This window comes from Phyllostomus discolor, chromosome 3 (assembly GCF_004126475.2).
Source record: "Phyllostomus discolor isolate MPI-MPIP mPhyDis1 chromosome 3, mPhyDis1.pri.v3, whole genome shotgun sequence".
Taxonomy (NCBI): Eukaryota; Metazoa; Chordata; class Mammalia; order Chiroptera; family Phyllostomidae; genus Phyllostomus; species Phyllostomus discolor.
This window is the reverse complement of record NC_040905.2, coordinates 102,165,444-102,190,031: the sequence shown is the minus strand read 5'-3', so window position 1 is coordinate 102,190,031 and position 24,588 is coordinate 102,165,444. Positions and strand designations below refer to the sequence as shown.

General features: G+C 44.6%; 2 protein-coding genes and 1 long non-coding RNA gene across 7 annotated transcripts in view; 2 read left to right on the top strand and 1 right to left on the bottom strand.

Moving 5' to 3' along the window:
- Positions 1-284: 284 nt before the first annotated feature.
- NTAN1 (N-terminal asparagine amidase) lies at positions 285-14,800 on the top strand. Of its 3 annotated transcripts, XM_028525785.2 has the most exons (10): positions 291-456; positions 6,304-6,406; positions 6,483-6,548; positions 6,847-6,955; positions 9,119-9,192; positions 10,764-10,817; positions 11,294-11,347; positions 12,314-12,411; positions 13,954-14,067; positions 14,474-14,800. In XM_028525785.2, the coding sequence occupies exons 1-10, from the start codon at positions 376-378 to the stop codon at positions 14,651-14,653; spliced, it is 933 nt and encodes a 310-aa protein (XP_028381586.1). In that variant the 5' UTR covers positions 291-375; the 3' UTR covers positions 14,654-14,800. The 3 variants fall into 3 exon arrangements, with proteins under 3 accessions (XP_028381604.1, XP_028381586.1, XP_028381596.1); XM_028525795.2 differs by lacking the exon at positions 6,304-6,406 and having other exon boundaries at positions 295-456; XM_028525803.2 differs by lacking the exons at positions 6,304-6,406; positions 6,483-6,548 and having other exon boundaries at positions 285-456.
- A 32-nt stretch (positions 14,801-14,832) lies between these two features.
- LOC118499560 lies at positions 14,833-15,580 on the top strand. Its single transcript, XR_004902056.1, has 2 exons — positions 14,833-14,910; positions 15,225-15,580. It is a non-coding gene; the product is annotated as an uncharacterized LOC118499560 (long non-coding RNA).
- The window catches only part of PDXDC1 (pyridoxal dependent decarboxylase domain containing 1), a 58,195-nt gene continuing 48,975 nt past the window's right edge, over positions 15,369-24,588 (bottom strand). For 2 of the 3 annotated variants that reach the window (XM_036020909.1, XM_036020910.1), the window contains exons 16-23: positions 23,233-23,338; positions 21,187-21,358; positions 20,414-20,532; positions 20,008-20,129; positions 18,948-19,040; positions 18,778-18,874; positions 17,718-17,822; positions 15,369-17,176 (exon numbers count right to left, since the gene is read on the bottom strand). In XM_036020909.1, the coding sequence (XP_035876802.1) occupies positions 16,917-17,176; positions 17,718-17,822; positions 18,778-18,874; positions 18,948-19,040; positions 20,008-20,129; positions 20,414-20,532; positions 21,187-21,358; positions 23,233-23,338 (1,074 nt within the window). In that variant the 3' untranslated portion in view covers positions 15,369-16,916. The remainder of the gene's footprint in view (positions 17,177-17,717; positions 17,823-18,777; positions 18,875-18,947; positions 19,041-20,007; positions 20,130-20,413; positions 20,533-21,186; positions 21,359-23,232; positions 23,339-24,588) is intronic. The other variant, XM_028511096.2, reaches the window with a different exon arrangement.

Here is a 24,588-nt window from a genome sequence, read left to right as displayed (position 1 = left end):
GCCCCCACACTCCTCAGTGAAGCCATGTTACCAGATTTGGGAACTAACGTGTGGCTCTAAGTAAAGGGTCTCGAGTAAAGCGCCACTATCCTACCTTCACTTCCACGCCTTCAGGACCACGTTTCCCAGCACCCTTTGCGGAGGAGGCTGGCCGCAGTCCTCCCTCGAGTTTAGACTACACTTCCCATGGGGCCTTGCGGCCCGCCCCGGGTTTCCTCAACCTAGGGGCTCCGCCGTCTCTGACTCCTCTTCCCATCGGCGCTAGCGACGGGGCGTGGCGGGGCGTGGTGGGGCGACCCGGGGGCTGGGCCGCGGGCAACCGGCGGCTGGGGAGGCCACCGCCTCCCTGGGCCTGCCGGAGTGGCCGCCTCCGCGATGCCGCTGCTGGTTGAGGGGCGGCGAGTGCGGCTGCCGCAGTCTGCGGGGGACCTCGTCCGCGCCCACCCGCTTCTGGAGGTGAGCAGGGCCCGGGCGGGGGGCTTCGAAGTGGCCCGAGCCCTCCACACCCCACCGTGACCACCCGCTCCTCCCCGAAACGGACTTCAAACTTGGCGCAGCTGTGGTGCTGGCGGCACATCCGGAGCCCCGGCCGCTGGCAGTCAACTTTATGCCTTCGCTGGAGGCATCTGTGGAGCTTTTACCTTCTTTGGACCTTAGAGGGCATCTGCTGAGGCTCCTTTTTTTCTAGAGGAAGGTCGGGGCCCAGAGAGGTTAGGTGACCTGCCCAATGTCGCACAGCACCGCGGCTTGAGGGCACCCCGGGACCCCCTGTTCCCAAACAGGGCAGTCCCAACCCTCAATCTGGACTTGGCCCCTTTGGGCAAATCTGGGCAACCGCCCTTGCTCACAAGCACTTGAGGGGATCCCCACCCCCTGTGAACGCTGCACTGTTTAGGGGTTCTCAGGAAGCAGGAGGTTATTCCGGGTCGGGCTTGGGACAGCAGTTGGGCAGGGGTATCTTGGCGGGTTCCCTACTCTTTGCCTCCCTCCCGCGTGGCATAGGGTTCCGGTTATTTTTAGCCTGAAGAAAGGGCCCTGCTTTTCCACAGCTGGGCCGAGTTGAGGGCCACGCCTAGACGGCAGGGTTTTGTTTTGTTTTCCTGCTTTTGTGCTCAAATAGATCTCAGAACCCTCAGTCCATGCTTATGCAGAAACGGTTTGGAAAGGGGTTTTTGCCTAAGGAAAAGAAGTGGGGGACCAAACCTTCACTTGCCCCATTTCCAGTTAAGGGGGAATCAGTTAATTGATTTTAGTGATACTTATTGAGCCCCCAAAATATGTTGGGCACTGTCCTGTGTTGGCCTCTATCCCTACAGTCAGGGCTTATACAATCTATTTGACAAGGGGCGGGTGTGGGGGGAGTGGGGCGTGGTTTTAATGACAGACTCATTCAAATACCATAAACTGTTAAGTGCCATAAAGCAATAATGCCCCTTTCACTTTGAGATGTGAAGTGCAGAAACTTGATCTGGTCTGTAGACTTAGGGGAGGTATTCCTGAAGTTTTCCCTCCAACAGTTGCATAAATTGTAATTATTTTGCCTGCACGCTAGTTTTATTTATTCTCCCTTGATTTGTTCCTCAATGTAAGCTTCTTGAAGGCAGATAGAGTCTTTGCCTTGTATCCTCAGACCATAGGACAGTGGAAGATGAGCCTGGAAATGAATCTGCATTCTGTAAATTTTGTTCCAGAAATAAGTGAACAAAATGATCCCAAGGGCTAAGAGGTGTTACTGACCTGAAAAGGGGACAGCTCAGTGAGTCTCAACTTTGCCTTTCTAGAAAACATTAGTAATAGTTGCCAACACATTCTGAGTACTTAGCAGACACTAGGCATTGTGCTAAGTAAGCACTTTCCTTGTATTGTGTCACTGCCACACTGTTAACTAGTGAAGTTAGCAGTAGGACTTACCAAGGGAAAAATATGTGAGCTGCTGAAAAAACTGGGTGACACTCTGTTTTTATGTCTGTTTGAAAATTTCTGCGACAGAAATTTAGAAAAAGACCAATGTCCAAGGCAGCCCCCTAAGTGTAGAGAGAGGGGGTGTGGGGATATATCATGATGCGACTGGCCCCTCTTGAAGGGGTTAGGTCTGTTTAGGCAGACGTGGCCTAGAAAGGTTGTGGAGTGGGCACCAATTCACATTAAAGAAAGGTGGAGGAGGGAAGGTCACTTTCATTTGCAGCCGTTTTAGGGAAGGAGGGTGGAGGCTTGAGAGATTTGAAAAGGGGAAGAAAGGGGAGAGCTTTCTAGCTGAGCCAGCTAAACTGCTCCGATAGGCAGGAGGGGAAGGGTCCCGAGGGCAGGTGATCTAGCCAGTTTCCTTGGCACAGGGAGGGGAAGAAGGGGAAGAGAGCTGATAAGCCAGAGAGGTAGGTCTTACCTGGATTAGAGGAGTTTGGATGGATCTTTCAACTGATAAGCAGTGGGGGGAAGTAAAAGGTTTAACTATTTTTCTATAACAAGTAGTATGTCCTCTTTATTTAAAAAAAAAAGTCAAAAAGAAAAAATAATCTTTGACACAACTACTGTTCACATTTTGGTAAATATCCTTTCAGAGGTTTCTCTTTGTACCCTTTAAAAAATGAGAGGATACTATATATTTTATGATGTCTTCATGTAATAATATGTTGTAAGTATGCAGTTACAAGCTTGTGCCTGACTAAGCCTATCATAAAGTAGCAACAGTAATAACAGTAACGCAGTGGACCTTGCAGAGCACCGCTGTCTGTGAAGTAGGTGCCACCGCTCTTCCCATTTTACAGGCGATGACTGTGAGGCAAGGAGGCCTCTAGGGAGTCGCCCAAGGCCCCACATCCCGGAAGTGCTGTAGCCCTGGCAGTCTCTAGCTTCACTGCTCAGTATGGTCACCACCAGCCACGTGTGGCTGTTTACATTTACATTCATTAATATTAAATAAATTTAAAAAATCAGTTCCTCAGTTAAACTAACCACATTTCAAGTGCTCAACAGCTGCGCGTGGCTGCTGTATGAGACAGCATAGATGCAGATTGTTGCCATCACTGCAGGAAGTTCCTTCAGGCGGTGCTATTGAAAGTCTGCTCTTCACCAGCCACCGGATGCCCACTAACCAGTCCTGCAACGTCTTGTTTAATGGTTCCATAGAATTCCACATGTGAATGCAAAGTAACTTCGTTCCTACTCCTTTCTTCAAAAAAGATGTATTTATTTTCAGGGAGAGGGAGAGAAACATTGATGTGAGAGAGAAACAGTGATCTGTTGCCTCTCATGTGTGCCCCGACGGGGGGAGAACCCCGAAACCTAGGCATGGTCCCTGACAGGGACTCACACTGGCAAGATTTCGCTTTGCAGACAATGCCCAACCTAGCCACACTGGTTAGAGCTGTTTTTACTTTTAACCGTGTAAAATACTTACAATCTTTTACTATTACAAACATTCACAGAGTGAAATATTTATAAACCCCATAATTATTCCTACAAATGAAGTTGCTGGGCTCAGAAATTTTTTTTTTTTTTGAGTGGAAAAGTTATGTAACAGAATCTGTGTTTTGAAGCGGTGATGCTGGCAGCCATCGAGGAGGATAGCGTGGGCAAGGGAGACCTCGGGGGTCAAAGAAATGGCTGGGGAGTGGTGGCAGTCACCCCCAACCAGTATGCTCTCAGTTAATCCTCACACAACCTAGGGAGTGGCCAGCACCATCCCATTTCCCAGAGGAGGAGATGGAAGCACAGAGGGTCAGGAGCATGCCTGGAGTCACTCGGTGAAAGGCAGGGGACTCCAAGGCCAGCATTGTCTTGCTCTCTGTCTTCTGCTTGTAAATTCTGTGGCAGGAATTTAGATGAGATCATGAAGGACTGAACTAAGGTAGCACAAGTGGGAAAGAAGGCTGTTTTGAGAGCTGTACCTGTTAATAATAATTTCTTAGCACCATGCTTTGCAGTTCACAAAACAGTTTTATACCTGCTCTCCTGTGTTTGAAGGAAGAATCGACAGAACAGAGCAGCAGGGGTGAGGGGTCTGTGATCCTCCTTGAAGGTACAGCCAGGTGATTGGCTAACAGAATGGGGAGCAAACTACAGCCACAGGCCCAATCCTGTTTGTGGATAGCTTGGGAGCCCAGAATCGTTTTTTACGTTTTTAAATGGTGGGAGAAAAATCTAAAGAATAATATTTTGTGACTTGTGAAATTATATGAAATTCAGGTTGTGTTGTCTACCACAAAGTTTTTGGGGACACAGCCAGAGACATTTATTTATGTGTGGGCAGTGCTACTTCTTTCATGCTGCCTTGCACAGTCTGCAAAGCTCCTAATAGTTACTTTTTCAGAAAGGGGTTTGCTGCTCTTGGGTTAAGAGAAAAGTGCCATTGAATAGGAATTGGGAAATGAGGGTGAGGGGTAGCATAGAAAAACCAATGGAAAAGAGATTTTTTTTTCCAGTGAATTTTAGTGTCCAGAGATATCAAAAGCTGAGAAAGCTGGGGCTATTTTTATTTCAGGAAGGATGTGAGTTTATAAGGTAGGGCTGGCTGTGGGTTTCCCCACAGAGAACTTTGGCTAAACTTTATTTCTTAAAGTGGAAGACTGATGCAACCTACCATTTTTGCCTTGTGACATTCTCTCCTAATAACCCATTCTTCTTTTGTGAGGGGTTGGGGGGAGATAGTAGAAGCTGTGTCAGAAAAGACTGATTTTTGGTGTTGGGTATGAAAGTGATAATCATTTCTCACAAGTAGCTTTGTTTTTGGGTGGTGGCCCAGCTGTGAAAATGAGTGGTAAAAATTCGCCTTTACTCCCTCCCTGCCCCTCTTCCCAAAAGAACAAAGCAAAGGTATGTATTAAAGGAATGATACAGAGGAAATTCTGAATTCTCCTTTGTTATTTTGAACCGAGGTGAGGTGGAAAGTGATATGAAAATGAGAAGTGTTCTTCTATCAACCATCAGCCACATTTCTCTCTCATGGACTTCCACAGCAGGCAGAGCTTGCAGGCCAATCTAGTTCTTCACTGCAGCTCACTTAATTCTCAGTTCCTTTCTTAAATCAAGGGCTGGTCTCATTGATTGCTGCTTTGCTTCCAATTAATGTAGGTTCATTAAAACACTGTATAACTCACAAGTTGATCATTATGCTGTTCTAATATCTATTTTAGTAAGTAACGTAAATGTACACCAACCATGAGCTATGGCGAGAAGCCTGTTCAAGGCTATAAAGCCATTCTCCAGACAACACATGCGTGCTCTGTGTTACACATATGGATAAGAGTTTGTTCATTTAGTTTATTTACTGCAGTAAGGAGATCATGATATTTAGGGTTGTATCAATTTAACACTTTTGAAAAAAAATGTGTAATTCAGTTTTCATTAAAAAATTTAGCCACCTGAATTTTTTCCCAGGTTTATTGCCTAAGAATTTATACAAATATTTAATTAAACAAAATGTTGATGCCTAATATTTATATATCCTTTTCACAGATTTGCTCCTTTTTGGTCTTCTACTTTAATAATAATGTAACTGCATCATAGAAGGTTTAAAGACTAGAGAAAAGACCCCAGTTAAATTACTTGTTTGCCCTGTCCTAACATAACCAGGCTCATATTGGTGAATTTCCTTCTGGTATTTTTTTCTAGGTGTAGCAACATTTTAGCATGGTAGTGTTAACAGCATATTTGTAGCTTTAAATTTTTTACACTTTTATATCTTGCTTTTAAGTGTATTATTTCAAAACTAGTTTCCTATAATCTTCCTTTTCCCTGACAGTGCAGTTAGTAGTTGTGAGTTGGTTCTGCACAATTTACTTACCTGTCCTGTTGCTACTCCCAGCTTTTTGCCGTCCTAAATAATGCAGGGATTTTGGATTATTTCCTCACTACAGATTTACAAAATGGGAGCACCAGATTAGGGGTAGGGAAGTCTAACCCCTCTGTCTCTGTAAAGAAAGTAAAGGAGGGATGTGGTTTCTGAGCCTTTGATCCACTAGAGATTCACGTATAATCTGAATCTCTTTACAATTGTAAAACCGTGAGGAGTCTCATATTCTTTAGTAAAAAAACTATGAAAAAAGATTTTTTGCATCTTATTCCACAGGCACTAATATCTTGTTTTATAGGTTAAAAAAAACAGAACTTCATTTTTTTTTTGCATTGTTCCACATGATAGTTACCGCTACCTTTTTATTTTAGCCTTTCTGTCAAATAATACACACACCTCCGCCCTGCAAGTGCGTGTTTCCCACTTAGGGCACACTGTGGCTCTCTCCATCTCTCTAGTCATTCAATTCTCACTAATTTCCATCACTATTTTATTTTTTTTTAATTAAACAGGAAAGAGCCAGACTTCTCAGAGGTCAGTCTGTTCAACAAGTGGGACCCCAGGGCCTTCTGTATGTTCAGCAAAGAGAGCTTGCAGTGACCTCCCCAAAGGATGGTAGGTTAGGAAGCAGTGAATTGGGCATTATCCCAAAAGGCTATTGGATATTTTATGTTATTTCTTTTTTAAACAGGCTCCATCTCCATTCTGGGTTCTGATGATGCCACCACTTGTCACATTGTGGTCCTGAGGCACACAGGTATGGCAAGAGAGATGAAAGGAAATCATTACTTAAAGTGACCCAACATTTGGGACCATTCATTTCTTGATTGGAGTGTCTTGGTGTCCTCTCTGAGACCTGACCCCGCTTACCGTTCTGGTCTGCATGGTGTCTCCCTGTCGCCCCGGTCAGAACGGGTTGTCTGGGCAGCACAGTTTCTGCTTTTTCTTACAGGATGTTCAAAGATGAGGCGGTCTGAATGGACAGGAGTAGGCCCGACCTGCCTACTGAGTTCTTATCGGGAATAACATGAGTTATTTCATCCTTTGTTCTTCAGGTAATGGGGCTACCTGCTTGACACATTGTGATGGAACCGACACCAAGGCTGAGGTCCCCTTGATCATGAACTCCATAAAATCCTTTTCCAACCACACTGAATATGGAAGGTGAGTTTCACACTACTCTATTTTGTGATATCAGGAACTTTGCACCCGTGTGTAGAGGAAATAGCTGTGGAAGCTGTTACGGAAACACAGAATGGCACTGTCACGTGTCTGTCTTGTTCCCTTGGAGCAGAGCTTGGCCCAGCACGGCCTCTTGCCAGTAGTTGTCGAGTGAATGAATGGGCGATGGGTACAGGCAGAGAAGCAGTGCTGGAGTGTAAATGAAAGGTGTGACCTTGCACCTGTAGTTTTACTTTCAGTAATACATTTTTAGATGTTCACATGTCAGATGTTGCTTTTGTTATTCCCCAGACATAGTATCTCTTCCTTTATCCTTTCAGCAATTATTTATTGAAAGCCGCCTATGAACAAGAACTTATGACAGGTGCCAAGGACATAGTGGTGGACAGAGTAGACCAAGCTTGCCTCCACGGCGTTCATCTTGTAAGGCAAGGAGCCATTCAGTAAGCAAAGTAGAATATTAAATGGTGGACAGGACCATGGACAAAAACAAGTCAGGAAAGATAGGGGATGGCTGACAGGCTGGGGATACGGTTTTAAGTGCCAGTACTTCAGTGGTTTCATCGTGGATTCCTTACAAGAGCTGATGTCCGGCCTGGCCGTGCATCACAGCATCCAGCCCTCTCCCTGGTTACAGGAAGTGTCACCACCTCCACTTCACAGCTGCTGACAATGGGACTCAGCTGAGCTGGACTCACACAGCTAGTGGTAGGCCAAGACACAGGTCTGCCCTGTGCTCACACCCCTGTACCCCCTCTCTTTTCTCTCTCATTAGGCAGACTTTGTAGGCTTTGCTCTTACTTTATTTGAAATCTAAGGTAGCCATTGAATGAACTAGTTCATTCATGTACAAGTTCTTAGAATCCCAGGGGTTTTTATTTTAAGCCTCTCAGAGTTTTACTAGTACAACACAAATCAATTTTTAAATTTGATTCTACTTCTGCCTGTGTTGGTGACACAGGCTAGGCCAGCTGCACAGGCACTCGACCTGGGCAGTTGCTGAATGGCCTTTTCATTTTGCAATGGGCCCCACCGATTACATAGTGGGACCTGGCCACAGGCCCGGCTCAGTGATTCTCGGAATACACTTGTGAGATATCCCTGTTCTGTTCATGGAACTGCCGTGGTCACTCGGGAAGGTTTGCTGCAACCACGATTCAGAAGGCAGACCTGTAGCCCCATGTTGAGCAAAGCCACGGTGATGACGGCTCTTCTCCCTGTAGGTGTCTGTTATGAGGCCACTTGATGCTTCACCCCGTGCGTGCTTGCTTGCTTGCTTAGGGATTCCAGTCATTCCTCACGGCTGTGAAATAGAGCCGCACTTTCCAAAAGCACTAGTCCCCAGGTTGTAAGAGGCTGTGGACAGGTGGTTAGTAGACAAGTTAGCATGGGAAACACAGGGATAAACAAAGTTAGTTTGGTTTTGTCAACTGTTGGACTTCTTAGGGTTTTTCTTTGCTAATGTGTGTTGTGACTCCTGGGGAGGGGTTACAGTAGGCAAGATTTCCCAAATGTAATTAACTGCAAGAACACTGTGTTCTGTCTCATGTGGCTAACTTTCAGAGGGACACGGTGGATAATAAGCTTGTGCTTTAGACAGAGATCCAGTTTCCTTCTCTGTGGGGTGGACATGATCATTCCTCTCTCCAGGAGAGGTGGGCACTGGGGGGAGAGCTCTGTAGAAGGTCCACTTCAGTTCCTGCACAGAACGGGCATAGTCAGCATAAGCTGTCTTCCCTTCCCACTCCTCCACCCCCATTCCTCTTAGGCCAGGGCACTGAAGATGCTCTAGGAGGTATCCTGCTTTGGGTGGGTAATTAAGTGTGATAGAGTCATATTCTTCCAGAGCAAAGTTCCTCACTTGCTGCCTCAAGGCAGCATCATATTTGTGCTGATATAAATCCACTTAGCTATTGGGGTTCCTGGACAGGGTCTCCAGAAGCTTTCCTGGCCTTGGCAGCCTCACCATTTACCCCAGGGAGCCACACAGGTCTCCTGTGTGTGTGTCACAGCACGAACAAGGCCCAGGAGCGCTGCTGTAGAGTGAGGGTTCACAGAAGCTGAGAACCACCGTTCAAAGCAGAACCATTGCACAGTGTCACTGCATCGTGCTGGCCTCTGACCACTGTCCCATCTCTTTGCCAGGCTGGAAGTGCACCTCGTGGGCGGCTTCAGTGATGAAAGGCAGTTGTCACAAAAACTTACTCATCAGCTTCTTAGTAAGTGCACTGTTTTTTTCCCCAAATTTGATAAAATTTGTACCCATTTTTGCTGGAATAAGTCCAGTGAGGACACAGTTGAAGAGGGGCACACCTTCCTGGAGTGACAAACTGCTCAGCTTGGAATCTTCATAAAGACTGAGCAGCAGAGAGCTGAGTTTTTAGGGGCTAGCTGGATGGGGACAAGAATTATGGAAAAACAGAACCTCCCTCTAGGCAGACATGGCCATTTTAGTCCGAAGAAAATGAAAACACTAATCATACCATTTTTTCCCTACTGAGTGAGCAAGTATTTTTTTTTAATTTTATTTATTTTTAGAGAGGGAAGGGAAGGAGAAAGAGAGAAATATCAATGTGTGGTTGCTGGGGGCCATGGCCTGCAACCCAGGCATGTACCCTGAATGGGAATCAAACCTGCCACACTTTGGTTCGCAGCACGCACTCAATCCACTGACCTACGGCAGCTAGGGCTGTGAGCAAGTATTTTTAAGAAACACATTGTTCTATGTTAATTAACTATGAGGCAGTGAGGTAACATAGTCACACAGTACCAGAACATACATTGGTACAAACTGTTGGGAAAGCAATTTGGCATCATGGTGAAGTCTTAGAAAGGTTCACATCCTTTGATCCAGTAATTCCCCTTCTGGGAATGTAACACAATAATCTGAAACGTGCACAGAATTTGTGCCCAAAGACAGGCAGCAGAACATGTACAGCAGGAAATAATCTAACATTCATTAGAATAATAATTATGTAGTTGTTAAGAAATACTAGTTATGAAGAAGTTTGAATTCCATGGGAAAATACATACCTATGTACAAAAAACTGGGATAGAAAATTGCATGGTGTGAGCTTAGCTGTGCCTAGAAATGTATGGAATGCACAGCATACTAACTGGGATCTTGGGCATTAAAAGCCCATATACTTTTACCACTAAAAACCCATTACCCCTTATAATCGCCTGTATTTTCTTTTTCTTTATAGTCACTTCATATCCATTTTTTTTAAGATTTTATTTATTTTTGGAGAGGGAAGGGAGGGAGATAGAGAGAAACATCAATGTGCAGTTGCTAGGGGTTATGGCCTGCAACCCAGGAATGTACCCTGGCTGGGAATCGAACCTACGACACTTTTGTTTGCAAGCCCGCGCTCCATCCATTGAGCTATGCCAGCCAGGGCCTAATCTCCTGTATTTTCCAAATTTTTGCAGCGATCAAATTTTTTGAGAATCAGAAAAAGTTACTTAGGAAAAGAAGAGTAAAAATCTTGAGTCAATTTACTCCCCAAACCTCTCAGAATGGAGAGGAGTGGAAAGCCGTGGTCACAGTCGCCTTTGGGCCAAAGGCTGGGAGCACGGCTGTCACTGGGCGTGAAGGGGTCCGTGCTGTCTGATCATCACACCAACCTGGCCTCTGATAGGCAGGTCAGGTTGTGGCTGAAAGGGTGGTGGAACAGAGGTGGCTCATCTGGCTTCCATCTTTCCGTCCCCTTCTTGACTTGCTTGGGATACGTTCTGCTAATTACAGGAATTTTTCTGAATTTTTCCGGTTTTAAAATTCTGATTGTAGGTGAATTTGACAGACAAGAAGATGACATTCACCTAGTGACATTATGTGTGACAGGTAGGTTCTGCCATCTTTCCCAAAACAAAGCTGTGGATTTCATTTGTTCTGGCTTTTTCCGTCTGCTGGAATGGCCTTCCCCTTCTTCCCAATGTTCAGGTCCTACTCAGCCTCAGTTGAGATGCTGACGCCCTTTAGTGCAACTCATCTTTCTTTCCTTGGGATTTTCAGTAGCCGCCTCTGTACTCCTGGGCAGGAGAAGGGACCACCCACCCCCAGGCAGGAGCTGCTGCCTTGTGTGGCAGACAGCAGAGCGTGTGGAAGGTTGGGCCGCGCTAACTCTGCAAGTGGCATTTTGTTCTGCATGAACCTGAGTGCTCTGGGCCTCATCAAGGAAGCAGGACTTCTGACCCTTTCATTGTCTGTTTTCCCCCTTTTGCAGTGGGGGTTCCTTCTTGGCCTCTATTATAAAATGAAAGCAATTGTTCAGTATTTCTTAAAAATTGGATCTTAAAAAAATTGTTTTTATTTGTTAGAATTAAACGACCGGGAAGAAAATGAAAACCACTTTCCAATAATTTATGGCATTGGTAAGTAGTGTATTTACTTGAGGGTTGGAGGCCGGCTACCCGTTGACGAGGCAGGTTCCAGTCAGAGGCCGATTCTGTGAACTAGTGAGCCCCCTGATGTCAGTATGTCACAGGCTTAGGTTCTTGTTTGGGGGGACCCTGGGTAAGCAGCTTACCTTCTCTAAGCATTATCTACAGAAGGGAGAAAGGGTCCACATCTGAAGCCCAGGAGGAGAAAGCCAGACAGCTTTACATAGCACGGACAGGGCCCCCAGTAAGGAGACTGTTGGTGGCACTGTGCTCACCTGACGCAGCCAGCTGTGCTTTCCTCTGGCCAGGGCTCCAGGGGCCAGAGTGGGCCTGGTAATGTCCTTACATGTAGGGAACCAAGTAAAATTTTGGTTGAGAACAAAGATCCTACAAAGGAAAGTATAACTATCAGATGAGGGAAAATCCAGAAACTTCCCCTCCAGTGATGGCCCCTAATAAGACTTTTAAGGATATAATAGGATGAAATTGGCTGTTACTTGCAGAGAGCTTCTATCATATCTGTAATATTTTATGTATTTAGCTGGGTAGTGGGTATACAGATGTACATTATTTTAACATAAATTTGTATGTCTAAAATGGGTAGGAAAAATTAGAAAACAAACAAAAAGTTGGCCGCGATCACCCCCAGCCACCTGCAGACACATTTGGTCACAGGGCTGGCCAGGGAGGCCTTGCCACCTACCTGCCTGAAGAGATGCAGTACCTTCCCCATGGGGCACCGGCTCTTGGCCTGGAACGGTCTTACTGAACCTAGTTTCAGCTGAGGCCCCATGTGAGTGAGATGCTTGGCTAAAAGTAATGTTAATATCCATTCTCTGCTCTTTTTGAGAGAGATTTATCCATATTCTGTTATTTTCAGTGGGAGAACTGTAGGCCTGTGCAAACTTTTCATGTTTGTCTTTTACCAACTCAGTGTTATCCTGTTGTCCCTCACAGCTGTCAATATTAAAACTGCAGAGATTTACAGAGCCTCCTTCCAAGATCGCGGTCCGGAGGAGGAGCTGCGTGCTGCACGAGCTTTAACAGGAGGGCCAGTGAGTCTGGAATTATCTTTGTGTCAGGGGTTAAAGAAAAAATGGGCAGCAAAGCCTTATAGACCTTAGAAATGAAAACTTCACATCAGCTTCTTGAAAGCTGCAGGTTAATCACGTCCTTCCCCCCCCCAAAACACACACATTGAATACTTTTAGGTTGTAAGTTCAAGACACCACTTCTCTGTCTTTGACATGTAGAGGGAGGTCATGTGAACCCCCAGCATCCAATCCAGACAGAACGAACCCCCTTTATTTTCTAAGAACTACCTACAAAGGAAGAGCCAGGAAGGGGGAAGGAGAGGTTTCTCCCCCTCTTCGCCTCGGATCATACACTCCTTTGGACCAAGTCACTCAAGAGCCACCTGCTGGAACAAACTGATCAAAAGACGGATCAAATCAACTTAAAAGTCTAATAGCCTCAGCATGTTTTTTAATTAAATAACATTTTAATTTTAAAAGAAAACTAAAAACCTAAGATTGATATGCCATTTGAGGAATGGGTGAAAAAAATCCTTTAAAAAAATGCATCGAGGCCCGGGCTGGCGTAGCTCAGTGGATTGAGCACGGGCTGCGAACCAAAGTGTCACAGGTTTGATTCCCAGTCAGGGTACATGCCTGGGTTGCAGGCCATGATCCCCAGCAACTGCACATTGATGTTTCTCTCTCTCCCTCTCCCTGTCTCCCCCCCTCCGCTTCCTCCCTTCCCTCTCTAAAAATAAATTAATTAAATCTTAAAAAATAAAATAATTTAAAAAATGAATCAAGTGTGAAAAAAGAGAAATTACATTCAGAGCACCAAAAAAAGATCTGCTCACTCATGAAATGCTGACATTTCCATTGGAAAATAATGTTTGGGTTCAGAGTGACCCATTTTGCCAACCCTATAACATTTTTAGGGTTCCTTTTATAATTCCTCAAGTGGCATAATAGCCTTGGTTTAGATGGTATTCAGAATGTACTTCAGTCTCAGTAACCAAAATTGAACATTGCTGGTTAAGCCGAGAACGACCATTGACAAATTTGAGAATTCAGAGAATTGATCGTTTGGCAAATCAGCATTTTTACAAATTGTTTTTCCCTTTCTTTTGATGGGGCAACAGGCATTGTATAAAGTTGCAAGGTAACTTAGCTGCTTGGGCATAAATAACAAGGTAGTGTTGTATGTAGCAACAAGGAATGTGGACTTCAGTCAGACACACCTGGGTTTGAGGCCCAGCTCTGCTGCTTACTGGAAGTGTGTCTGTGGCTGGCTCTGTGCCCTGTCTGTGAGCCTCAGGTTTTCAATCAGAAAGGGGAGAATGCCATCTCCCTGTGGGACTGTTGTCAAGACTAAACAAAATAATACACATTACCCACAAAGTGCAGTTACCAGACAGCTGGAAGTAGTAAGTAGCAGCTTTTGTTATTAGGAGACAAAATTGTAAAGCTTATCATTCAGATAAATGCCTTAACTGCCAGACTATGCTGGAGCCTGCTTTGATGGTAGAGTTTGAGAAGCTGATGGCATTCCTTAAATTCTGCCCTTGAAATGTTCTTTTTCAGATGATTAGTATTTACGATGCAAAGACAGAACAACTTCGTATAGGACCGTACTCCTGGATGCCATTTCCACATGTGGATTTCTGGTTGCAGCAAGATGATAAGCAAATACTAGAGGTGAGAATTTACAGGTTGGGAAAACCTTAACTCTGTGGACCTGGGCATCCTCATCTGTAAGAAAAAAGGGTTTAGACTAAAAGCTGCTTTTCTTTCATTGGGTAGTAGTTATTTTTAGGAGGCCACTGACAGGCCCCACTCACTTCTCTATCAATCAGTTGGGGATAAGTGATGCCCTGGATAGACACTTGCATGGATAAAGCAATAAGCAGCCAACTGTTTTCTTTCTCATTAAGCCTGTACACCTCAGTTCTTAGGTAATTTTACAATTTATATGTATTTATATAGTGGTCTGAGAACATCCTAATTAATGTGTAAGGAACACAAGGATATTGTATTTGACATCTTTATCAAAGTAGGGAACAGAGTGAGGATATTTTCTCATGCCTCAAATCTTGTCTTCCAGAACCTTTCCACGTCACCTCTGGCGGAGCCCCCCCACTTTGTTGAACATATTAGGTCTACCTTGGTGTTTTTAAAAAAATACCCATCTCCAACAAACACACTCTTTCCTGGAAATAAAGCTCTGCTCTACAAAAAAAATGAAGATGGCTTATGGGAAAAGATCTCTTCTCCAGGGAGCTAAAAATAGGAATTACCAAAGAAAGCAACTTTTGGCATGACAGAGACTGTTGGTGGGGGTTGGACAGAACATGAATTTGAAATCCACATCCGTTGAGTCTTAGTGTCTTTCAGATGACTTTCAAAATAAAATCTTATTTTGGCAAAGGCATTTGTTTAAGTTTACTTTTTGTTTCCAGCTTTTCCTGTTTGGTTAGTAATAAGGGGCAGAGGAGAAGCCGCCTGCCTCACTATTCTATGACAGCTATTTCAGCTACTTAGGTAAGTATTTCTGATTCTATAAAACTAGTGAATAAAGAAAAAATTGTAATTGAATTTGCTTTAAAACCAGTATTTAAAACGCAATAAAGTTCAGTGAGAATTTATACATTTCACAGAGGGTATTTTGGGGCCCCAAAATATTTTAGAAGCATCAAATCCAAAACTAACTGATATAAATATACTTCCAGATGAATAAGATGAAAAGTTTGGAAAGACAAATAGGGTTTTATCTCACTGTTTTGAAGTAATAATTTCCCATGAGACTAAATTTAATCTTGAGTGTTACATGAAACCACTGATAAATGTTTTTTTAGGTATAAGGTCATTAAACACCCAAATTATGATTCTTATGCAAATTTTACTTGAAGAAATCTTTATTTTTCTGAAGTTGCTATCTATCCTAAAGGAAGTCACTATGCCTGATTAAGATTTATGAATATGAACTGAACTCAGTGGTAACAATTTGAAGAACCTTTATTGAAACCAACGTTGAAATAGTATCTCAAGGGTGAAATTCTGTTTCAGCAAAACCAATTTAACAATTCCAAATATATATATAAAAACATCTAAAAATTAATCTTGTTAAAGGTGATAATTTTCCCTTCCCCCATTTTATCTACTATATTTCATTGCACCAAATAAACAGGGAAGACTTTGATCATCTGCACCCCCCGCCCCAAATAAAAAGAAAGGAAAATTGCATTTTGACAAGTACCAAATGTCAGAAATCGCATTAAATCAGAGTGTAATTATAGGTCTGCTGTGGTATAACTAAGGCTTCCAGTACTACAGTCCACAAGTCCAGTGTGGATTCCCACGGTCTGGAGGTCTCTCCAGGCTGACTGCTGGGCTAGAGGCACAGGGCCATCACCTAGAGTAAATGCAGGAGTGCCGCGCTTCCGGAGGAGCGGACGTGGGCGGTCATTAAGAGCTAACCTTCATTTATCTTAGCAGGAGTCTGACTTGATGAGCCTGGCAAAGGTTACTTTTCAGGTTTTTGTTTCCAAGTTGGGCCCAAAGGAGTGAGCTGCTAGTGGAACAGAAGCTGTGGAAGCTCCCATGTGAAACAAGTAACAGGTAGACTTATTTTAGAATTTAAATTTAACTGGGTGCTACATAGGAATATTTAATATTAGGCTCTTAAGAGAAGCATCTATTGGGTTTTCAGATATTAAACATAGAAACGAGCACAGTCTGTTCTTTTGTGCCAATTTAAAAGCTTTACCAGTATTTAAAAATATACATATATATGGTCAAGAAGTCTTTGCAGTTACTCCTAATGAATCCTTTAATTTGTTTACAGATAGTATATAAAGGGAGAAATGGATCCGTGGCAGAGGAAGGCCAGACAGAAGCACGGCCCAGTATAACTTGCTTGACAGCCTGCCACAACTCGAGTGGACACAGTCCTTCATCTCCAGGGAAAGCAGCAGTTGGGGGTGGCAGGAGAGGGCTTCTCCGACACTCTTATTTAAAATCCCATTGAAACAAACCCATTCTCCTTCAAGCCAACACGATCCAGTTGTATACTGCAACCTGATCAGAGTAAACACCAACTAACACAGGTGGCAAAAGCCGTCAGTCCTCTGCAGCAGTACAACAGAACCCGCAGAGTTCTAAAGAAAACTGTCTTACCAAAAAGTTACTCCTAATGTGCAACCTAATAACTTATGCTTACAAAGGTAAGAGCAGGTGTTTCAAGTGGCAGGCACTTGACATTCCGAGTGTTCTTTGTGAATAAAAAGTGTTTATAGTAACTTGGGGATAAAATGTATTACTCCAGTTGGGTAGACAGAAACAACAGCTGATCTCTATACCCATAAAATTAGACCAGTCAATTACCCTCCTAGAAAGCCTGGTTTTCAGGTACATATTTGTGCAAAAATCCCAGTTAAGCACAAATAGTAATTTCTCTTGTATTAGCATGTGGCACAGTTCACATTTTCAGTATAACTTCATCTTTCTTGACAAAATATTCAATACAGTCTCAAACCAAACACTGAATTTTATCTTAAGCTTTCTGGTTCTTCTACCTGTGGGCGGTCATCTTCTGGGCCCTGGGCAATGTTCTGGAAGGCTCCAGTCTGCTTGGCTTCCTGAGGGGTGGGAGCCCCTGGGTGTTGCTCAGGGCTGTTAGCCTCCAGGGCCTGTTGTTCCGGCCCACTGGACAGATGCTCCATTTTTTCTAAGTCTTCAGTGTGACTGACTGAGCTTGTCTCGCTTAGAGCATCTGAACCTCTTAGGGACCTTTTAAAAGGCTTCTGGCCTAGAAAAAAATGGGAGGAACAACACTAAAGTGCGGTAAAGGACACTTCTGCAACAGAGCTCCCTATGCAACAAGAAATCGTTTTATTAATTCCAACTGTTCAGCAGAAATCCCCGGAATTATTGGCTCTGAAGCATTTGAATGATGAGGCAAAAAAAAAAAACAAAAAAAAAAAACAAAGCTGGTAGGAGACTATTATGCTCCCAAGGCAGAGAACTTTTGAGGCCACCTTAACAGTGAAAAACTCAGGAGAGAGTAAATGCCAGGTTAAACTTGATGCCAGCTCTGGAGACCCTAATTCCCCCCTTGGGAATGCTGCAGAGGTATTCCCCCAAGGCTAAAGCCCAAGGCTGCTGGAATGGTTATTTAAAGGGACAGCCAGTCTTAATTGAAGATATATAGGACTTTGGGTTAAAGAACCAGGAAAACAAAGGAATGCAAGTAATACCCAAACCATTACATGATGCAAAAAGGTCTATTTTCCCAAGAGAAATACAACCCATTTTCTTTAGTATTAATGAACTCAAACATGCAGATATACCTGGAAGTCTCTGTTTAGTGCGAGTGCCTGAGGGGGTCTGAGGTGGTGTTACTCCTGTACCTTGTACTTTGGAGACGTAAGTGTGTTCTGTGGACTCCAGAGAGCCTGCCGGGAAAAGAGAGAGAGAGGGGTGGGTAGAAATCCTGGCACAGGCTTCCCTGGGAGATGCCCCCACTCAGTCTTGTTCTCTGGTGAGCTTCCTCTGGCCATGCAGCCTTGCACAGACTGGTAGAGACTTAGGAATCCCTGAAACATGCCAGGAACTGGAGAAAGCCATCTCATGGCTGAGTTTATGAGTCCCAACCCTGCTGGTATGTTTCATTCCTGCCTCCCCAGGTATCCTGTGTACATGTGAAAACACTCAGCCAGCAGTGTAGCTAGTGTAAGCATGCCTGGAGAACCAGGCCCACGTGAGAGAGACCCTAGCTTGCCCCTCCAAGTGCTTCAGCAACTGTACTTTAGCAACAAGGAATGGATGCCTCTGCTAAAGGCTGAGGTGCAGTAGGCTCCAAGTCAGATTATCCCTGGTTGTCATATGACAGCGGAGCCGTCGTTTCCTGGGGAAGGGACAGAGGAAGGGACTCCTGCTAGAACAGGAAAGGAAGAGTCCTACAGTTGGATACTATCTTCCCCCAACCCCAGCAACTGGTAATTCTTGCTGGTTGCCTAGTTTGAAATTCAGCAGCCAGTGCTATAGACCAGTCTTTCGATTGTCCCTTTCAATGGCAGCCCTTTGCTGGACAAAACACGAATAAGGACTGCAATACTAACACTGAAGCAAAATGCCCAGTCTTGAGGGTCTGAACAGCTGAGCGAACATGTTCTCATTGGATTCCAGGAAGTCTGCTGTGGACAATGTGTATCTGTTTCCATGCCATTTCGGCAGTGGGGGCGGGAGAGGGAAGATGAGAAAGTCACAGGCGCAGACGGATTCCTGGCTCGGTACCCAGGATAAAGCATGGGACGTACAGAAGGCTTTTCAGAATGAGTGTGGGATCCCAGGGCATTTGGTCAAAACCCTCAAGGTATATGAAATCTGGGAGGAGGCTGTGAGTCCTACCTGCTGTTAGGTTAAAAGTTCTTCCCTTCTGTAAAGGCTGGACTGGAGAAAACCAATTCAGCACGGACCCTACGACAGGGATCTGGCGTAACACCCCCTGCAAAACACAACATTGTTCAACATCACCCTGTCCAGTCTGGCTCCCAGCCTGAGCTGCTCTGCAGACTCACCTCTTCCAGAAGGCGCTCCTCATTGGCCTTCTGCAGTTGAACCTGAGCTTCCTGAATTCCTTTTCGAACCACTTCTGTCATGTTTTCCAGAAGCTGTGTTAAGACCAAGAAAAGCATCATTTGTTTAAACTTACCACTTGGGGCCTAGAACTATTAACACAGCACTGAGGACATTTTTTGAAAGTCTGTCAGTAAATAGAATTTTATACTTTAAAACATCAGTGTACAAAGTGAAGTAGAAAATCAAATAAAAGAGGGTAAAATAAAATGCTCAAGGAACCCTAGGCAGACATACCTTGATGACCAGCCTCATTAGCCAGGGCACAGAGAGAAGTACCTGTCCCTACGGTCTAAACGTCAGATTGGTAGAACACACAGACATGCAGCTCCACATTCGTGGATGTGGAGTCAGAAGTGATACAATCAGGCTTGGAAGAAGCTTCAAGAAGTCCACCCAAGAAGGAATCAAGCTGCTTCTCAGCCTCATTTCAAACTTCCTCCCCCCCCCCCCCCCCCCGCTCCCAAAACTGAAACACATAACGTGTTTCTGTCTCAGATCAGTTTTGCTTTGGTCCCTTGTCTCTCCTTTTGAGTGATTTCTAGTGCCTCAAATCTCTGGTTTGGAGAAGCAACTTTAAGCCTCACAGCCTACTCCTCCATGCCCACTGGCCAACAGGAGGAGGTCTGTTAACGGTGGGAAGTCCCATTACCAGAAACATGTCTCATTCTGACTCGGGACCCAGCCACAACCAGGAAGTCTTCCTTGACCTTGTCGGGCAGAGTGAGTACATCTTCCTGAATGCTCAGCTACCCCTAACTTCTACCCAATCGCATTTACCACCTCCCTTGGTTATATGCATCTCTTCCCCCAACTGGCTTATGAGGGAAGGGACCATGTCAAATCCACTTGGCATTCCTGATGCCTGGCAAAGACTTACACATTTTTTGGGAAAGAATCAATGAACAGACATTTCTGAGGGTAGCATATTCCTCTGTGACTCTAGTTAGTTGCCCAGGCAAAACCCAGAAAAGGAACAAGATGCTTATTAGTCTTACAGACCCTTGAGTTTTCTTCAATTTCTCGGGCTGTGACTGCAATGGTCTCCACGAGTTCAGAAACATCTGTGTCGTCACTCGCCATGCCAATGTAAATACAGCTCTTCATACTTTTATACTCAGGGCCTGTGGGAACAAACAGCACACCAAGTTGGACAGCTGTCATGAGTGAGACACAAGACTGCTTTTCTGTATAACATCACGACCACGGGCAAAGGAGCCTCCCTATGGAGTGAGGAAGGTGGGTCTAATGAGAAGACAGGAAGCCCAGTGAGGCTGCAAAAGGCAAAGGAGCTATCTCAGTTCCCAAGAAGAACGAAACCGTTTCTTCAAGGAGAGCCCATTTTCTCTCAAGCAACTTAGATGTGGCCTGGCAAAGTTCACAGTTGACTTATAAAAGTTGTAGTTACCAATTTTAAATGTAAGGTCAGATTCCAGTTCATTTAACTTTTTCAGGAGTCCAGCATGAATTTTTTCCCCTTCTGGATCTAATTTCAAACTGTTCTTATCATCATTAGCATGTTCGTACCTATAAACAACATCAAACAACAGTGTTTAAATCTAAAGTATCAAATGTCTCTTCAGACACAGGATTGCATAGGGAGTATAAGCTATGAGAGGTTAGCAAGGATGTGGAATGAGACAAATGGGCAAAGGAGCCACTCAGTTTCAAGATCATGAACTTTCAAGAATATCTGAAGGAAAGGCCAAGCCTATAGGCCCATGAAATTTAGAGAGTGAGGGCGAGGTCTGGAAGTCTCATCATAAAAAAGGAGCTGTCCCTCATCCTGAAAGGAGGTGGAAAGCAGCCAGAGGAAGGACGGAACACTGACTACAGAGGACACAGGCATTTGCTCTGCTAGGGAACTGGGTTCTTATTCTTACACGCCACGCACAGGAACCACCTGTCAGGTGTACACCTGAATACATCTTGTCCTAGTAACTTGTGGGTTGGCACAGAAAGCACATACAGCAACTGCTACTGAGTATAGTAGTGGCCCCATCACCTGCTACACTGCTTTTGTAAGGGCCCAGAACATGGAGTTGAATTTCCATTAGACACGTATACTGTGACTACATGCACTGATCTGAGATTGTTAAATTGGTTCATAAACAACCCACAATGGTGTTTATACAGCAAAGAGAAATTAAATTAACATCAGGAGCAAGCCAAAAACCATACCTGACAACCCCTATTCCAGGCCAGTTAGGATCATCAACGTATAAGAGGCCTGCTATTCCCGCCACCGCCTTCTTGAACTCCTCTCGCAGCTGCAATGTACAGGTTAGGACAGGCAGCTGGCTTTGTATGCAGGCTACAAGCTGATCCATGTCCTCTCCCCGAGTTCCTAAAACTAAAAACATGCACAGCACATTAGAGAAATGGTTAAGGAATGGCTAAAAATGAGAGGGCAGGGCTCCCATTTCCTCTACCAGAAAGGCCTACAGCTCTAGGAACATCCAGTTAGCTGCAGATGAGGAGCTTTAAAAAAAAAAACCCCACTAAAAAGGGAGCCAAATACATGGTGACAGAAGATGATTTGACTTTGGGTGGTGGACACACAATGCAATATACATATCGTGTATCATAGAAATGTGCACCTGAAATCTATACGACCATATGGACCAATGTCACCCCAGTGGATTTAATTAAAAAAAATTATATATATCTCGAGCTCCTCCAGGTGCAGTTTTTTCTCATAAAGACAGAATTAGCCCCTCCGATTTAATACAGAATGCAACTGTAATGTGGAAATTGGATTCTTCCCACAGAAAGACTTTGCTTAAGTCATGTTATAAACATCCTATCACAGGTTAAGAACAAAGAGGCAACCGCACAGTTCTTTCTGAATGTTGACATCCTGGAAAGAAAAGGACTTGGGCGTGTTTGTGGCGGGGAGGCAGGAAAGGCAGGGTGATGAAGAGGACAGAACTAAGTCACGCCTGAAGACTAGAGCCTGGGGGGCTTCAGGGAGCCCAGAGTCGTGTCACCGCTCCCTCACCTCCCTCGACGGGAACGCTGCACAGGCTCTCACGAAGCCTCAGTTCTTGCTGCCTCGGTGTCCTCAACTCACTTGTCCAGTTTTACAGACCAAGCCTCTGGGGCTCGGGGTAGGGACCCCACAGAGCAAAGCAGAGACTCCTAGAGAACCCTGAGGCCACCAGCCACCTTCATGACAGCTTTTCTTTGCAGACAAATGCCTACACTTCCCTCCTTTGATGTCTCTGAGAAATTCTCTTTCCCAAAATGTTGGAACTATCTCATAAAAACCACCAAACATTGTCTGAAACGTTTAAATCATTTCAAAAACAAAAAGCACAAAAATTTTAATATATCTTTTTTCGGCTTTTTTAAAAAAATCCTTACCTGAGGACATTTTTTTTTTCATTGCTTTTAGAGAGCAAGGAAGGGAGAGAGAGAAACATCGATGTGCGAGAAGACTGATTGGTTACCTCCCACATGTGCCTGGATCGGGGATCATATGTGCTGGGATCTGGCATCATCTGCACCCAAATTGGGGATCGAACCCACAACCCTTTGGTTATAGGATGATGCTCCAACCAACTGAGCCACACAAGCCAGGGCTTTAAGCTTTTTTTAAGTGCTTGCTATAACATGCTAAGTACTATTTCAGGCTTTTTATATGTTGAGTACATGATCTCATTTTAATCTTTGTACCCCTACCATGTGGTAGCGGGGTACAGGTCTGGAGGTAAGAAATTTGCTCAAGGTCCCCACAGGTATGAAGTGGTCAAGGGGGCGACAAATACCCAGGACTTTATATCATCCAAGTCCATGTACTTTCAGCTACACTGCTTTCTTAAACGACTAAAACAGTGGTTCTCAACCCTTGCTGGCCTATTCAAATCACCAAGGGAACTTTTAAAAATAAGATGCCCAGGCTCCATTCTAGACCAAGTAAATCAGAATCTCTTTAGGCTAGGCCCAGCCTGAACTGAGAACCACTGAACAGAAAAGGGTCATAAGACATCAAAACATAGGCTTTTTATATATTGAGTATATATTCAAGTGACTTCAGAAGTCTCTGTTTCTGTGAAATTACACTGGAAGGCTAATCGACCTAAATTTAACCCAAAAGAAGAAGCCTCTTGAAAGAGAACAGAATGTCACAGGGGAAAGCTAATCAACCCCATGGCCTGGAATTCATAGACATGTCACTGTTGCTTCCTAGAACAGAAGTGGGGCCAATCTGTGGACACCAGTTACCTGCTGCTGTCATTAAAGGGCTGAACCTCAAGCACACGCCTTCCACTTCCAGATCCATGATGGTGAGGCCACTTGCAGGCACCAGCTGTTTCAGCTGTTCTCCCAGCTGCAGAGAAAAGTGTAGAATGAACAGACTTTTGCAAGGAGAGAATCAAGTGTCTTCAGACCGATCCTGGTCTATTCAGCCAAGACCCAAGAGGCTTCTGGGAGGCTAACTTCCTTTAATCTTGTGATTTTCTCGGAATACTATGGCAATTTCTTTTAAAAATAGTATATTTTATATCTTTTTTTTTCAACATTTTATTTACTGTCCTGCACTGGACTGAGTGCTGGTCTGTGAACCAAAGGGTTGCCAGTTCAATTCCCAGTCAGGGCACATGCCTGGGATGCAGGCCAGGTCCCCAGTAGGGGGAGCATGAGAGCAGACCACACATTGATGTTTCTCGTCCTCTCTTTACCTCTCCCTTCCCCTCTCTCTAGAAATAAGTAAATAAATTACAGGGCAAGAGGGAGAGAAACATCAATGAGGGAGAGAAACATTGAACAGTGCTGAACCTGCAACCCTGGCATGTGCCCTGACCAGGAATCAAACTGGTGACCTTTTGCTTTGTGTAATAACACCCAACCAACTGAGCCATACTGGTCAGGGCTTTGCACCTATTCCTAATCAACACCCACTGTTGCTATGTGGTATATACCCACCCTGTCTTTCTGTGTGAATGGTGTGTGTGTGCGCTCTGTTGTCGTCATAAAACAGGATATCCTATACTCTGCCTACTGACGTGCATGTTTTTCAAATAACTTACGACCATTTGCTGTCTTTCATAACACCCAGCTACATGGCTTAACCTGGCTCTTCTGAACGTCATTGCGTGGATGGACTGTAACTTATTCACCAAATACCCTAGGTTGGGCATGTCCAATATTTTGCCATAATTAATACTGCTTTGCTAAGCATCCGTACATTGTTTACTACATTCTTTAGACTAAAACTCCTGGAGGTACAATGTCAGTGTCAAAAGGCAGCCAAAGCACAATGCCTTTGATTCATATTGCCCGGCTGCCAGGGGTGTCCAGCAGCCTCTGGCTTACGTGCTTCTGCTATCACTATAGACCCTCACCAGAACCCCAAAGTGTCTGCACCGCAGCCCACATAGTGCATGCTGTTTGACAGAAAAGAAATGGTCACATGAGGAAATTGAGGAAACTCTGCTGGGAAGATGTGCCAAAAGTCACACAGTATGTGAGGCGGTGATCCGATCAGGAAATCCCAGAATGGAGCCCAGCACCTTCACAGAGGGCTCCCTCCTATGGGTCCAATTTCCTAGACATGGCCATGTGTTATCCCAACCACCT